A 13,155-nucleotide genomic window follows, 5' to 3' on the forward strand; every position below is an offset into this window, starting at 1 on the left:
GACAGCTGCTGCCTGCAGCCTTCAGTTAATCCTTTAGTTCAAGCAGTGGCATTCATGGCCTGCTGATATTGCTGTGATGATACTGGTCAGCAGAGGGTATTCCCAGGTGGTACCTATGTCAAGAGAAAGTAGAAAATTGATGTGAGCTTGCGTGTAGATGCCATAATATGCAGCTGCCACGACTGTGCTTTGCTCCTTCTCTTCCTAACTCCACATAAAAGTAATTTATTAAAATCCACCACTTGGACCTTCTAGCCACCTATGCAACAAGAAGGCCAGTTTGGTTTCCATTTGGTTGCCAGGGTGCTGATGTGATGTCTACATGGAATTATTTCACTTTTCCAGCTGACTCCTACAAACCTAAAAGATGAAGCACCAGGATCCACATTCAAAAAGAAATACTGTAGGTGCAAAACTGTGAATTCAGAGAATAGGTACTGAGATGAGGTAGCCTGCATGATTCTAATACTTCTGCCTTGCATATAATAACTCAATTTTTAATTATATGACTACAACCTTTTTTTTTTTTTGCCAAACTGGACTCTTGCCTCATTAAATGCACAGACTGGACCTGCTGCTGGTATAGTAAATATTTCTATAATCATTGCTTTAGATGTTTAGCTGTTCATGAAAAATGGAGGGTAGGAAAGGAGCAGGATTGGACATGGCAGTGTCCATCTGGCCTCAAATCCTACCTCCAGCAGTGGTCAAAAGCAAATGCCTACAGATGAGAAGAAATAGGGCAAATACATATCACACTTCCTTCTCATCCTCTTCAAGCCTTAAACAGTTTTCAGCTCTGAGATTTCCTGGTCCAGAAATCTTTGTATTTGGTAACTTTCAATGGATTTCTCTTCAACAAATACATCCAATGTCACTAGAGGCCATACAAGTTTTCTGTGTCTTCAACACTCTGTTTCACAGCTAATTAAATATTTCCTGAAAAAAATGTCCCCCTTTAGGTTGTTTTGAGCTGCCACTTCCTAGATCTTTTAATACCACTAATTCTCGTATCGGAAAAAACATGAACAATCTGCTCCAACCAGCCTTTCTGTGCCACTTGTGATTTAACAGATCTCTGTTGCACCTCCCAACAGATATTTCCCCCTCAGTTCCCTTTTTTAAAAAATATCTCCTCACTTATACGGAGCTCCCTTCTTGATGTTGAGTGCAATTGTATACAATTTGTTTTCTTCTGCAAGGATCTGAGCTATTATAGTAGCTGCTGCCCAGCAATGTTTTGACAGTGGCATTTTGAACAAGGTCCTATATGCTACTTAGTCAAGTCAGGGGATGCTTTTCTCCTGACAGGCCCCTGCACCAGCTGCTCCATGGAGAGTCATTGACTACCTGAAACAGTTGCCTTGGCCCCAGCTCTGATGTGACAGTCACTGTACCGTGGGGCAGCCCCTGCCTTGCATTACTGCCCTGAGCTCTGCCTTCACAGTACCTTTGATCACTACCAGCACCTTGGCTGGGCAGTCAGTGATAGAGAAAATTGAAAAAATGTATTTTTCTTATTCCAACTGGAATTTTAGTCCTTAGGTTTGAAATCTAGACTAACATGTTAGTTTGTTATAGTGATTTTTATCCTGAACTTTCTTAAATTTGCTACAATTATTCCACCACTAACACTGTCTACTTACCTTTCCTCTATAGTCTGTACCTTAGTATTTCATGGTCATCCTGAAGGATTGTTCTCAAGGGTAGGAGAACTAAATTCTTACTTGGCTTCTATCATTCTAACACCACTAAGCAAGAAGTGACACTAAGCAACTAATTTTGGTTTGTTGTTTTGTTTTGTTTTTTAGAGCTGCACACAAAGTGCGTCTGGAACAGGAGTAACTTTAAATTAAGTATTTATTTATCCCATTTAGTATTTACTTTATGACAAATATGGGCCTTGACAATTGGACATTATCGCAAATAGGTATTAATTTTAATGATAAAAGGTAACAGATTGTTGGTGTAAAGAATAAATTAAAATATTTATAGTAGCAAGTATTTTTATGTATAAAGAGTCTACAAAGATGTAAAGCTTTTAACAGCTATGTGCAGAAGAAGGAGTGAACACCCTGGTGTCACTGTTCTATCTCAGAAGAAAAAAAAAAATTGCTTAAATGCATTGGAGGAGGGTGGTTTATGTTCTATGTTGTCTTTCATCTATCTGGATTTATTTTTTGACTCAAAGAGTGACGTACACGTTTCAGATATAACTTTTTAATAGAAAAAAGTTCTCTTTATTACTCTAAGCTCACTGAAGATACTCAATTACATACTGCAGCAAAGTGTAATTATTCTGGTGAAAATAAATATATACAACCAACAGTTTTTGTTTTGGCTAATTCTGATAATTTTTTCCCTGTGCTTGGCCTGGAAGGGACCTGCCCCCAGCCAGGGGACAGGCTGGGCCAGTCAGACCAGTGTCGGAGCAATGAACAATGTCTCTATTGCTAACCTTGGCATGGCTGAGGTCCTCTGTAAATATAGCTCTATTCCCCAACTATATTCTTTATTATCAGCTCTCTTTTGCTTCATTTATCTGTTAGAATACACCTTTTTGAGCACAATGCTGACCTCTGTTTCTCAGCAGCCTTCAGCATTCAGAAACTTTTATCTGTACTTTCCCCTATCTGGATTTGATGTCACCTCCCAAAGCATCGTTCAGCCACTGCGCGTACCATCCTGTGGGTTCTCCCTTGTTTAATCCCTACAGTAGACGACTTTAAGCCTACAGCACAGCTATTTTCAGTTCTTGGGCAGTCACAGCAAAATATATGCCGTGCATCTCTCATCTTTCTATCTGTCCTGGGTTTCCTACTGTGTACTCCACTCATACTTCCCTCCAGTTTGATCTTTAGCATAAGACCTATAAAATTCTGCAGAGATCGGATGCCCCCCATGCTGTCTCCTCAGTGACTGCAGCCGTTACCTTCCTCTCTTGGCCACGCTCATGGGATCACGTACCTCCTGCCCATCATCCAACACAGTGTCAGTCTCCTCATCATTGCTTCATGTGGAGCAGCAAGAGGAAAAGATGCAGAAAATCCCTCTGAGTAGTTTTACTGAAGGCTTCAAAGATGAATTAGTGCTAGCATGACAGAAAGCAGCAGGTCCTCCTATACCTTTCTCAGAGCACATGCTCTGAGGCTCGAGTGCACATCAGAACACTGTGAAGATGAAAGTTAAGGCAAGTAATACACAGAGAAAACTATCTTCTCTTTTGTGTGGCACAACCCTTCCACCCTATTTTGGGAGAAAACAGGCACAGTATTTCCTAATATTACTTGAATTCAGCTGCTAAGGAAATAACTGCCTGGAAATATCAATATTTATCACTAGTACATTTTCCACCAGTTTTTATTCACTTCAATGGTGAAGGGTGAACTGTAAGATTTCCTTCCCCATGAAAACATTCATCATATCTTTAAATTTCATATCAGTACAGGAGAAAATGCCAGAAAACTCTTCAAGGCAGTTGTCATTCTGTGTCAATCTGATGCGTGTTTCTTAGCACATTCACTATCACGTTTATATGTGTTCTCTTCATTTAACTCAGGTTCTGACTAAAAAAAGGTAAGGAAGAACTGGACTACTTCCACTGACTCAGGTGGAGGTGTTACAGATTCAAAACAGTGCAGTTTGGAGATCTCTTTCTTGTCTTGTCATCTACATGTGCAATCTATTATTATGATCTAATGTGAATCTTTAATTGAACTATTTATACAATATTGTTATTTGGCATTAATCCTGTAATAGCTTAACTGGGCCTTCATATATACATTCCTATTGATATTTATTTTTCTCTATCCTATCTCCTTCAGCAGCTTGGGAATATAAAACATACAGGGAAATGTGGTATCAATTATTAAAAAACCAGATTGTTACTTTTCTTCTAAATGAGTTTATATGTAACCTTATTTCTTATTCTACTTCAGATATCTTAAAATATTTTACAGACAAATGTAATGGAAATAGAATGCATATCTAGAAGACATTTAATATTGACCTAAACATATTTATGAATGTGGCTATGAAAACAAATGTGTATACATGGGCAGAATATATAAATATATTCTAGCAAGACAGTGTGAAAGAAGAATCAACTGAATAATTTATACCACATATTTTAGTCCTCCATAAATAGCACATTATGCAAGAATTGTCTTGCATAGCTTCTGTCCCTGAGAGGAATATGAAGAAAGAAAATGTAGGTTGAGCCTTGATCCTTTAAACAAAACTGATTTGGTCATTGCTGTTCTTGAAGTTTGTTCATTTTTGAGTGTGATGCTGAGGAGGCCATTTTCATTTTAGTGTCCTTCAGTTACAAGGGAAAGAAGTCACACTACACAGAGCCAGGAAAAATGAAGCAAACCAGAAATTTATCAGCGACCTTGTGACAATCAAGATGGAACAGATGACAAATTATTGCCCTACATAGTACTAATGAAGTAGGTGAAATAACTCCTGAATTATAAAACATAAAGTTGCTTATTGTCTCAGAACAAAAATACAACATGGTGGGGCAGTGAGTCTTCTGGATGTAAGAAGTTTCATTTATTCACTTCAGGTCCACAAGAGATACCTGTAGGTTTTTGCCATGGCAAGTGGTCTTTATGTATCTTGTACTAGCTTGCACTTCCCACAGCAGAGGAACCACAGCTGTTTTCAGCTACATTAGGTGAGGGAGCAGGAGGTTATCTTTTCCCATCACCACATCCTTCCATGCTGAGCTGCAACTTACATTGAGATAATTATGTTACAGATGAGGTCCCAGATGCAGGAAAGAGAAACATTTCCTCTCCAGAAGTTAAAAAGTGATTGGAAAAAACAAGTTATGGAGAGTAAAACATGACGGATCATCATATTTGAAAGAGATGGTGGTATTTTTGGAGTACATGGTTAATGACAACAGGTAACAGCCTGACAAATATAAGTTAGGAGGGGGATAGAGGGAACTGTCAGAAAGTAATTCTGAAATAACAAATACCTTTGGGGACACTTTCATTTCCAAAGCCTGCCTTGCAAAGTGGGGTTTGTGTTTGCTACCACCACACTTACATCTGCTCACCTAACAGAATGCTCTCTGGAAACACAGCGAGGTCAGCAAGAACAGGTTTGTGTTGCATGCCCGTCCGGTATTGGCATAGGCCACAGAACCAAAGGACGGTGGCTAGCTCAGAGATGGCTGTCAGCAAGAGAACATGGACACGAAGGCTCCTGGGAGAAGAACAAACCAAAGTGTGAAGAATGACGCTTAAGTAAAAGCGCCCAGGACTGGGTAACAAGGTTTAAAGCCCTGAAGCGTCTTTCACTCTACATTTACTGCCTTTGTAATGTGCTTTGAGGTTAAATTGTTTGTGACAGATTTCTGGTAGGTACTTCAAATGAAACAGGACTAGCAGAGAAATCAAATCATATTCCTCTGACATAAAAACTTGTGCTAGTGAAATTGCATTGGCTGCCAATGAAAGTACCACTGGTTTACTCTGGTGAAGTGGTTTGTATTTTATGGTTCTTGCTCTACTCAGTGCAAGTCCACCAAGTAACCTAGGCCCTCGCTGGTGAATCAGATCCTTCATTATTACAAAATATTGAGTTCTGACCCAAGCATAAATAGCCAAGAGTCATATTCCTTGAAAGCTAGACCAGAGGTGTGAAAAGCGATGGAGGAATACAGAAAAGCTGCTATAGACTTGCTCAGGCAATGACTCAACAACGGCCTTGACTAGGGCTGTCTTCTAATCTCCTAAGCCACAGCACAAAACAGTGCCCTTTTCAGAGTACAGCATGTAAGGACTTTCCCGACAAGACAAAGATTTCAACTCAAGTCAGTGTGTTTAGAAACAGTTGATACTCTTTCACAGTTTCATTGAACAATATCAGCTAGATCAGGAAATGTCATTAGTTATGTCTCTAACCGTATGGGGAAGCCTAAACCTAAGTCTGCGAACCAAGGTCGTCAGGCACTGTCTTCCTCAACAGTCTTATTTTAAGTTGTTATAAAACCGGATAACTCATTGGAACAAATCAGGAGGTAACTCTTACCAAGAGCTTGCCTTTGAAAAATGCTAGAAAGAAACAGGGAAGAGTAGAAGTGGAACAGAAAAGGAAGGAAAGGGAGTAGAAAGAATTAGAGAAACGGTGAAAGACTGAACGAGCAGCAAAAAGAACAAGGAGCATTCAGAAGTAATAGCAATGGGTGTAAGATTAGGAAGACTAAAGTTTAGGTGTAGCAAGAAAAAGGGAAAGAAGAGGGAACAGCCGCGTAAGTGGTGCCTCTCTGCTTTCTGAAGAACAGCCGGCTCCATGGAAAAGCCTTACAAAGTCTTCACAAAGTATAAAAATAATTATTTTGTTATAGTCTAGCTTACAGACAGCTAGAAATAAACTGTCCAAACCTCTCTGGAGAAAATTTCCCACAATCAAATGTAAAACCAGCTCTGGATTCTGAAAGAGTTTTTGTTCCTATTTATTGAGAAGACAGAGATCAGATATGAGTGTTAACAGGAACTGAGCCAGTAACAGTAGAAACGAGCTGCCTCTCAGTCAGCCGTACTGCACAGCTGATACTGGCCACACGAGCAACACTGTGAATCAGAACATGAAATGATGTGACATTTGACACCTGGCAAGCTGCAAGGAAGAATCCTAGAGGACCCACGTATTCATCACCTATTCATGACACCCTGCCTACTGAAAACCATCCGTAACTTGGGAATTTCAGCATCAGTTTCAGGTATACTGGGATTTACTGCAACGTAACTAGCAGTCATAGTGCTGAGCGTCTCCCGAGGAAAAGAAAAAGGTAAGATTATGAGATTGCATTTCAGAATATTTTAACACTGTCCCACGGTATCCAGTTAGCTGAGATGCCGATATCATTAAACATGGGGGGTAAATATTTAATTATTGATGAATGATATTTAGAATGAAACATTCCTGCCCATTTGCAAAACATAGGTTAGGACACAAAAATGACTGACACACGGCTCCTGCCAATTTTTATGCGTGTACTTAGCTTTAAACATGGGAGAAATTCCATGGATCTTGGAAGAACCACCAGATCCCCCACATTATAAAAGTTAAGGAAAATATATAGGAAATGGAAACGGTCACAGGATTGTTATCTGCAAAGTTTTACTTTATAATTTTATTTTAAAGCTATTTGTATTTACAAGGACTATTTCTGTATTTAAGCAGCTCCATAGCTATCCTTGCTGTGTTGCAACTTTGATTCATTGTTAGGTTGATGCATATGTATTAGTACTGCAGATCAAAGTAGAATTTCTGGTTTTTTACTTTCTAACTGGGACTTTTTTTCTGATGTTTCAACTTCTCTCCTTGTTAGGAAGGTGTTCATGTACTTTTCCCTGTATGCAAAGAAACTTCTCTGAAGTCTCTGAGCCTTGTGCAAATACAGGGGCCTACGCATACAAAGCAGGACGCTGAATGAAGAATGAACAACTTCATTCTTTTGTCAGTTAAACAACTTTGAATTAGCTCTTATCAGATAACTGAAATTAACTGTTTATACACTGCCAGGCCCCGACCACTGCAGATCTTTCTATGCATTCTTTGTATTAGCAAGGTGAGCAGTCACATCGTCTTCAGTGGAGTCATTCACATGCTTAAACGTACACAGAGATAATTTCAGGAATAAAGCTCTATTTGCAGAAACTCAGGCAGCTAGTAAGATCAGAAGCTACAGTATGTCTGCCTGCACTGCTGTCTGCAGTGAATTACCTGGTCAATGCATTTTCAACTCAACTTGGTAAGCGGAGACAGAATTTACCAGTAACTCATGTATTTGCACTGCTCTGTCTAGAGTGAGTGATGCCAGTACTGCTGGCAGAGGAGAGTTTAAAGCAAACACAACCACAGAAATAATAAACTTGGTACTCCTTTAGTCCGCTCTTTTATCTTCTTCTGAGCCTCTGAGTTCATGCCATCGTGCTTGTTTTTAAACTATACAGGCTAGAGTGTTAAAAGCAGACAACTGGGATTCTTGGGTAATCAGATTTGGAGCATTAAGGAATCCACTGAAGGCTGAAACAAAAGAGCTAGAGTTGCCAATAATCTATCACATAGTAATAGAAAACTGCCAAGGATAACAGCATTTACCCAGTCCTTTTCATTAATTTTTCTTCTTAGGTTCTGAGAAAAGTTAGATTGATTACTGTTTCATGTCACAACTCTCTTTCCAGAATAAAGATTGAAGGTCTTCCTCTCTTCATCAGCTGAGGGCATTGTTAAGGTTAGCCTGTGATAACTCTAAAAGCTATGATGCCACCACAGCTGAGGACATGAACCAATGCAGTCCTCTTTCTGCTTTACCCCTTCCTCTTGCTCCTCTGCCCTCATACCAGGATCCATCACCTCACTAAGCTGCTACTGCTCCTGAGCCAGCAGAACACTGTTCCTTTTTTTCAGCAGGTGACTTTTTTCTGTTGGACTAATGAGTTGAATTGAGTGCCTTTACACAAGTACCAGCACATCGTGTGCAAGCAGAGAGGCAGAGGGGGCCAGGGGCTGAGGCCATGTGTGACAGTGGGTAGACATTGGCTTGACTTGAGCTATTAACTTCTGGCTTCTCTGGCTGGGTGAAATTTCACAGCAGTTAAAGCTGATCTTACCCAGGGCCTCCTCCCACATAGCACCAGCTACGCTTTCCTGCCCCCCCTTCTCGAGACGGTGTCAGTGTTCGTGCAGACAGGCAGTGAGCCAAGTTAGTCAGGCAACTCATACAGCTGAAAACCTACCTAGAGCAATCAAAACAGCATGTCAGTTTTCAGCCAGACCAGCATCTGTAACTGGCTAACTGCCCCACCGCAGAAGAACTAATGCTACTTTAAAGGGGGGAAGTGGAATATGTAACCAAGAGAGAGAAGGAATAAAGCAGTAGATCACAGCAGCCTTGAATCAGGTTAAACTGCCATAGAGGCAGGTCTTCAGTGCTGTCCTATTCCTTTGGATGTCAGGGAATGGGGCAGGAAAACCGAACTATTTCAGTTGTAGGATTTTTGCATTTCTGTGTGCAAATTACTTTTGGAAAGCATTCATAATTAGTGAACAGAATTTCTTCACACCTGTAAGACAGCTGTCTGTTTAATGAGTGCAATTTTTCTTTCACTCTCCCCACCCTCAAAGGCGCTTTGCTTCTTAACCGCAGTTTCATAAAAATTAAAATGCCAAGCCCATCTTTTGAATCTTAAGCACCCCAGTTAAAATTCGCTAAATCATGGAAATATCTACTGTACAAGCCCTGGGCCAGCTGGCTCTTCTCAGCAGTCTGGGAGGCGGAGGTGGTAGGAGAGTCTCTTCCACTCCACTCCGGCGAGGGTGCCGCTTTGGGCAAGCCTCCCCTCCTGCCCGCCGCTTCAAACGGGGGAGAATTTCCATACCACGCCAGCTTCGCCTGCTGTAGCAGCAATTCTTGCTATACAACCACGCAGGCTGCTGCCGTTGCCTCCTCCGTCTCCATCCCTAACGGGTTTGGTTTTCTCGTCTCTCCCAAGGCTTCACCGCACATTCTGAGTAACTTGTTTAAAGCCCCGTTTAACTTTTTCCAAGCTGCCTCTCTCCTACGCGGCCACCGTGCGTTGCACGGGGCGAGCTTCTGGGCACCAGAGCCCGCCCAAAGCCCGGCCAGCGGCCGGCACAGCGCACGGCCGCCGTCCTCCCTCCCGGCCGCCGGGCGGACGGGGACAGGCCGCCCCACGCGGCAGGCCCGCCCGGCGCCCCACGTACCGGCCCGGGGGACGCGGGGGCCGCCAGTCCCGGCCGCGCGTTTCCCGTGGGCGGGCAGCGTGTACGAGACCGACCGGCCAGCGAGGCCGCGCCTCAGCCCTGAAGCCGCCTAACGGCCAGCCCGCCCCCCGCGCGCCCGGGCGGGGTGAAGGCACGCGGTCTCAACGCCCTCAGGGCCGGGAGGCGAGCGCGGCGGGAGGCCCCACCCACCCACGGCGCAGCAGGGGAAGGGGCGCATCACGTGAGCTCCGCGCCCGCACATGACGGCCGTCACATGACCGGGGAATGGGCGGACGGGGGGGGTGTCACATGACGTGCTGGTCGCCGGCGCCGCCTGACCTCGCCTCCCGGGGCACCCACGGCACGGCGCCCCCCGCGCCCCACGGCACCCGCATGGCGCCGCCCCAGCCCCGCACTGCCGCGCTCGCCCCGCTCCTCCTCGTCCTCCTGTCGCTGCCTCTCGGGCCAGAGCGGGGTGGCGGGGCCGCCGCGGCCCTGAGCGACGCCTACCGGGACCTGTGCAGGTGGGTGGGGGGCGTCCCGCCGCGAAGTGCTGTAACGCGGCGGGGCGCGGGGGGCCTCCCGCCGCCTGTGCTTGCTCCGGCTCTCCGCCGGGCCGGCTGTGAGCGAGCGGGAGGTGCGGGGGCTCGGCGGGGCGTGCAGGTGCTCTCGGGCACAACCGGGGCGAGACCGGTGGGTAGCGGGGGCGCCGGGAGGTTTAGGAAGCGGCAGGAGTCTCTGCAGAGGGCGGGCTGTGGGGTGTCAGGTGGCTGGCGGCGTGGGGCAGCCCCCGTGGGAGCTCCCCCGGTGGCTTTCTGCGGCTAGAGGAAGCTCGCAGGTGAGAAGGTGGGGAGGCTTGCTCTGTGCAAGTCGCCCGTGGCCAGGACTGCTAGTTTATGTCACTGTATCCGTTCTAGTGTGAAAAAAACCCAGAGTGACTTGGAAGTGGTGTCGGTTGGTCGTCTTTTTACTAAGGGTAGTGACAGTTTCCATTAAGTTACTCACAGGGGAGTTGAGTTAAAGCTTTGAGGAGTGAGAACTGCTATGTAGTAATGGCACTGTTCTTCATGTTTTGGTGTGTTCCTACCCCGAATTCAGCCATGAATTCAGACTGGCAACGATATCTTGCTAGTCTTCCACTTTTTCATCACCTGCCAGCATACACAGTGGTACTCACAGGAATATGTGGCCTCAGTGAATGGCACTGGGCAGGCACCGATGTAACACGGAATGTAGCACTGAGGGCAGAGGTTGGTCGCTGGAGGGAATGGGCTCTCCTACTGGTGGAGGCTGGGGTATGATACCGTTAAATGATGAAAAAGGGGAAAAATTAGGCTTGCTTGCAAGATTAACCCATGAGGGTTGCAAGAAATGGTTTGACAGATGAGCACCCTAATTGTAGAATTGAGACAGAAATGAGAAACTATTGTGTGGCTTCTTGAGGAAATTTAACTCCTCTGACTTGAATGATTTTTAAAAAAAGAACGAACCCTACCCTAAATGACTTGATTCTCAAGCAGTTCCTATTCTGAGAATAGTGTTAAGTCCTGTCAATGTCTGTGTTGGTTCTGTTGCATGTCTGTAACTAGAGGAACACTTGGGAGTGCCATTGAGAGATGTGCAGTCTCTTTTTTGGATGCAAATTACTTAAGCTAGTTTCCTTTTGTTGCTGGCAAGTGAGAAATAAATTGTGAATAGATAGCATAATCGACAGTTTTCCCTGCTTCAAAAACGTGCCCTTGCTGTTGTGCCATCGTGGGAGAAACTGCTTTGACAGACTTGGGCGTAGTAATCTAGAGTGGGTAAAGGAAGAAGCAAGAACTTGCAGCCCGTCGGGTGGGAAGACCTGGTGGAGAGTGGTGGTGAAGTGTCATCTCAGGCACAGTTACCGAAAATCTACCAAGTAAGGGTTGATGCAGTCAGGTGTCGCAAACATGCATGCTACTACTGGCTGACGTCTAAGCCAAAAGATAGAACATGGGTGTGCAGGATGAGTCCTGACCAACCTATTTTTGCACTGCCTTAAGACAAGGTTTTGATTTGTTTTACTACCGCTAAGAAAAGAGTGTCCTGACTTTTATGTGGCGTAATGGGGCTGGTGAAGCTGTACCAGCCTCTGTCTTGGTGTGTGAATGTCAAAAGGTGGCCAAGGAATGTGAATGTTGGGTATTAGAAGAGGCACCGATTCTGCTTTAAATAGGAGTAGAGTGATAACTGGGTTAGGAAGGCTGTCTTGCAGGAAGGAGGAGGGGTGTCAAATCTGTTCTGTACAAGAACTACTTAAACTTGAGTTAGTGGTTTTCGGTGCTTGCTTTGTGTATCCTTGCTGCTGGTGTGCTTGGATAGTCTGGGGAAAGAAGAAAAGCTTTCATTCTCTGAAACTTTGTCAAAAGTCATGGCTTGTAGTCACTGGTTTTGCCATGCTTCCTTCTTTGTTCTTGTGTGCTCTGACGGCTGACTGCTGTCGTGTGACTTGCGGTTGGAATTATCTTTTTATCTTCCATGTAGAGGTGTCTCTAGGATTGCTGCAGTATGAGCACCTGGGAAAGAAGACAGGGAACTGGTTGGATGTAGGAAGTTACTAGCCAGTTTGGTCTCTTTCCCTGTTTTTCCTTCTTCCTCTTCCATCTTTCATGTGACAACACAGGAGAAAAAAATTCTGGAGTTAGAGTTAATTTTGTGAACTGTTCTTTAAGTCCATCTACTTTAAAAACAAAAGAAAGATTGACGGTTTGGGTTCACCTTCTGTGTAACATTGGGGAAGTTACTGTAAAACTTTCCTTCCCCTATAAAAAATTGCAGGAAATGTTTCAAGTGTGATGGCAGAGTGGCAAATACAAACTGCCTCCTCTGCCTGCTGTTTTGCGTGATGATCTACGCCAGATGAGAGATCATTTGATGACAGGTGATGTTTTTCTCTGCTGTGCAAGGATAGGAGTTGATGCATAACTTCTGTAACTTTTTAGACTCCTGTGTGGAAGGAAAACTGCTGTACATCACAGGGTTGCTATTATGCAGAATTTCCAATTTTGGGGTTGTAAGGCAAGTCGTCTTTACATTTAATAGTGTAGTTTTTAATAAGACAACTCCTACAGTTGACTGTACATACCATTTTTTTTTCATTCCAACAAGGTCTTTTCAGCCTTTGTCGTGAAACCACAACTGTGCCCTTGTGTGCTGCTGGAAACCCTGGGTTTAGTGTTCAGTTTAACCTCAGTGAAGAAGCATGTGCTGAGTACAGAGAGGTGACCTTTAGGTGAACTTGCTCAGCTCTATTAAGTGCTTTGACATATTTAAGTGGGAGATGTCATAAATAAGTCACTACTGGACTTATTTGCATATGTGCATAGTTGCTTCACATGCCTGGGAAGCTGCCATTATAATGGCTTAAAAGTGATTTCTCAG

General features: G+C 44.1%; 1 protein-coding gene across 1 annotated transcript in view; it reads left to right on the forward strand.

Annotated features, from left to right (window-relative positions):
- The first annotated feature begins 10,033 nt into the window (after positions 1 to 10,033).
- IGF2R (insulin like growth factor 2 receptor) overlaps positions 10,034 to 13,155 on the forward strand; it is a 58,637-nt gene continuing 55,515 nt past the window's right edge. Inside the window, exon 1 of the mRNA XM_075088035.1 lies at positions 10,034 to 10,274. Within this exon, the coding sequence (XP_074944136.1) occupies positions 10,036 to 10,274 (239 nt within the window). The 5' untranslated portion in view covers positions 10,034 to 10,035. The remainder of the gene's footprint in view (positions 10,275 to 13,155) is intronic.

Source organism: Phalacrocorax aristotelis, chromosome 3 (assembly GCF_949628215.1).
Source record: "Phalacrocorax aristotelis chromosome 3, bGulAri2.1, whole genome shotgun sequence".
NCBI lineage: Eukaryota > Metazoa > Chordata > Aves > Suliformes > Phalacrocoracidae > Phalacrocorax > Phalacrocorax aristotelis.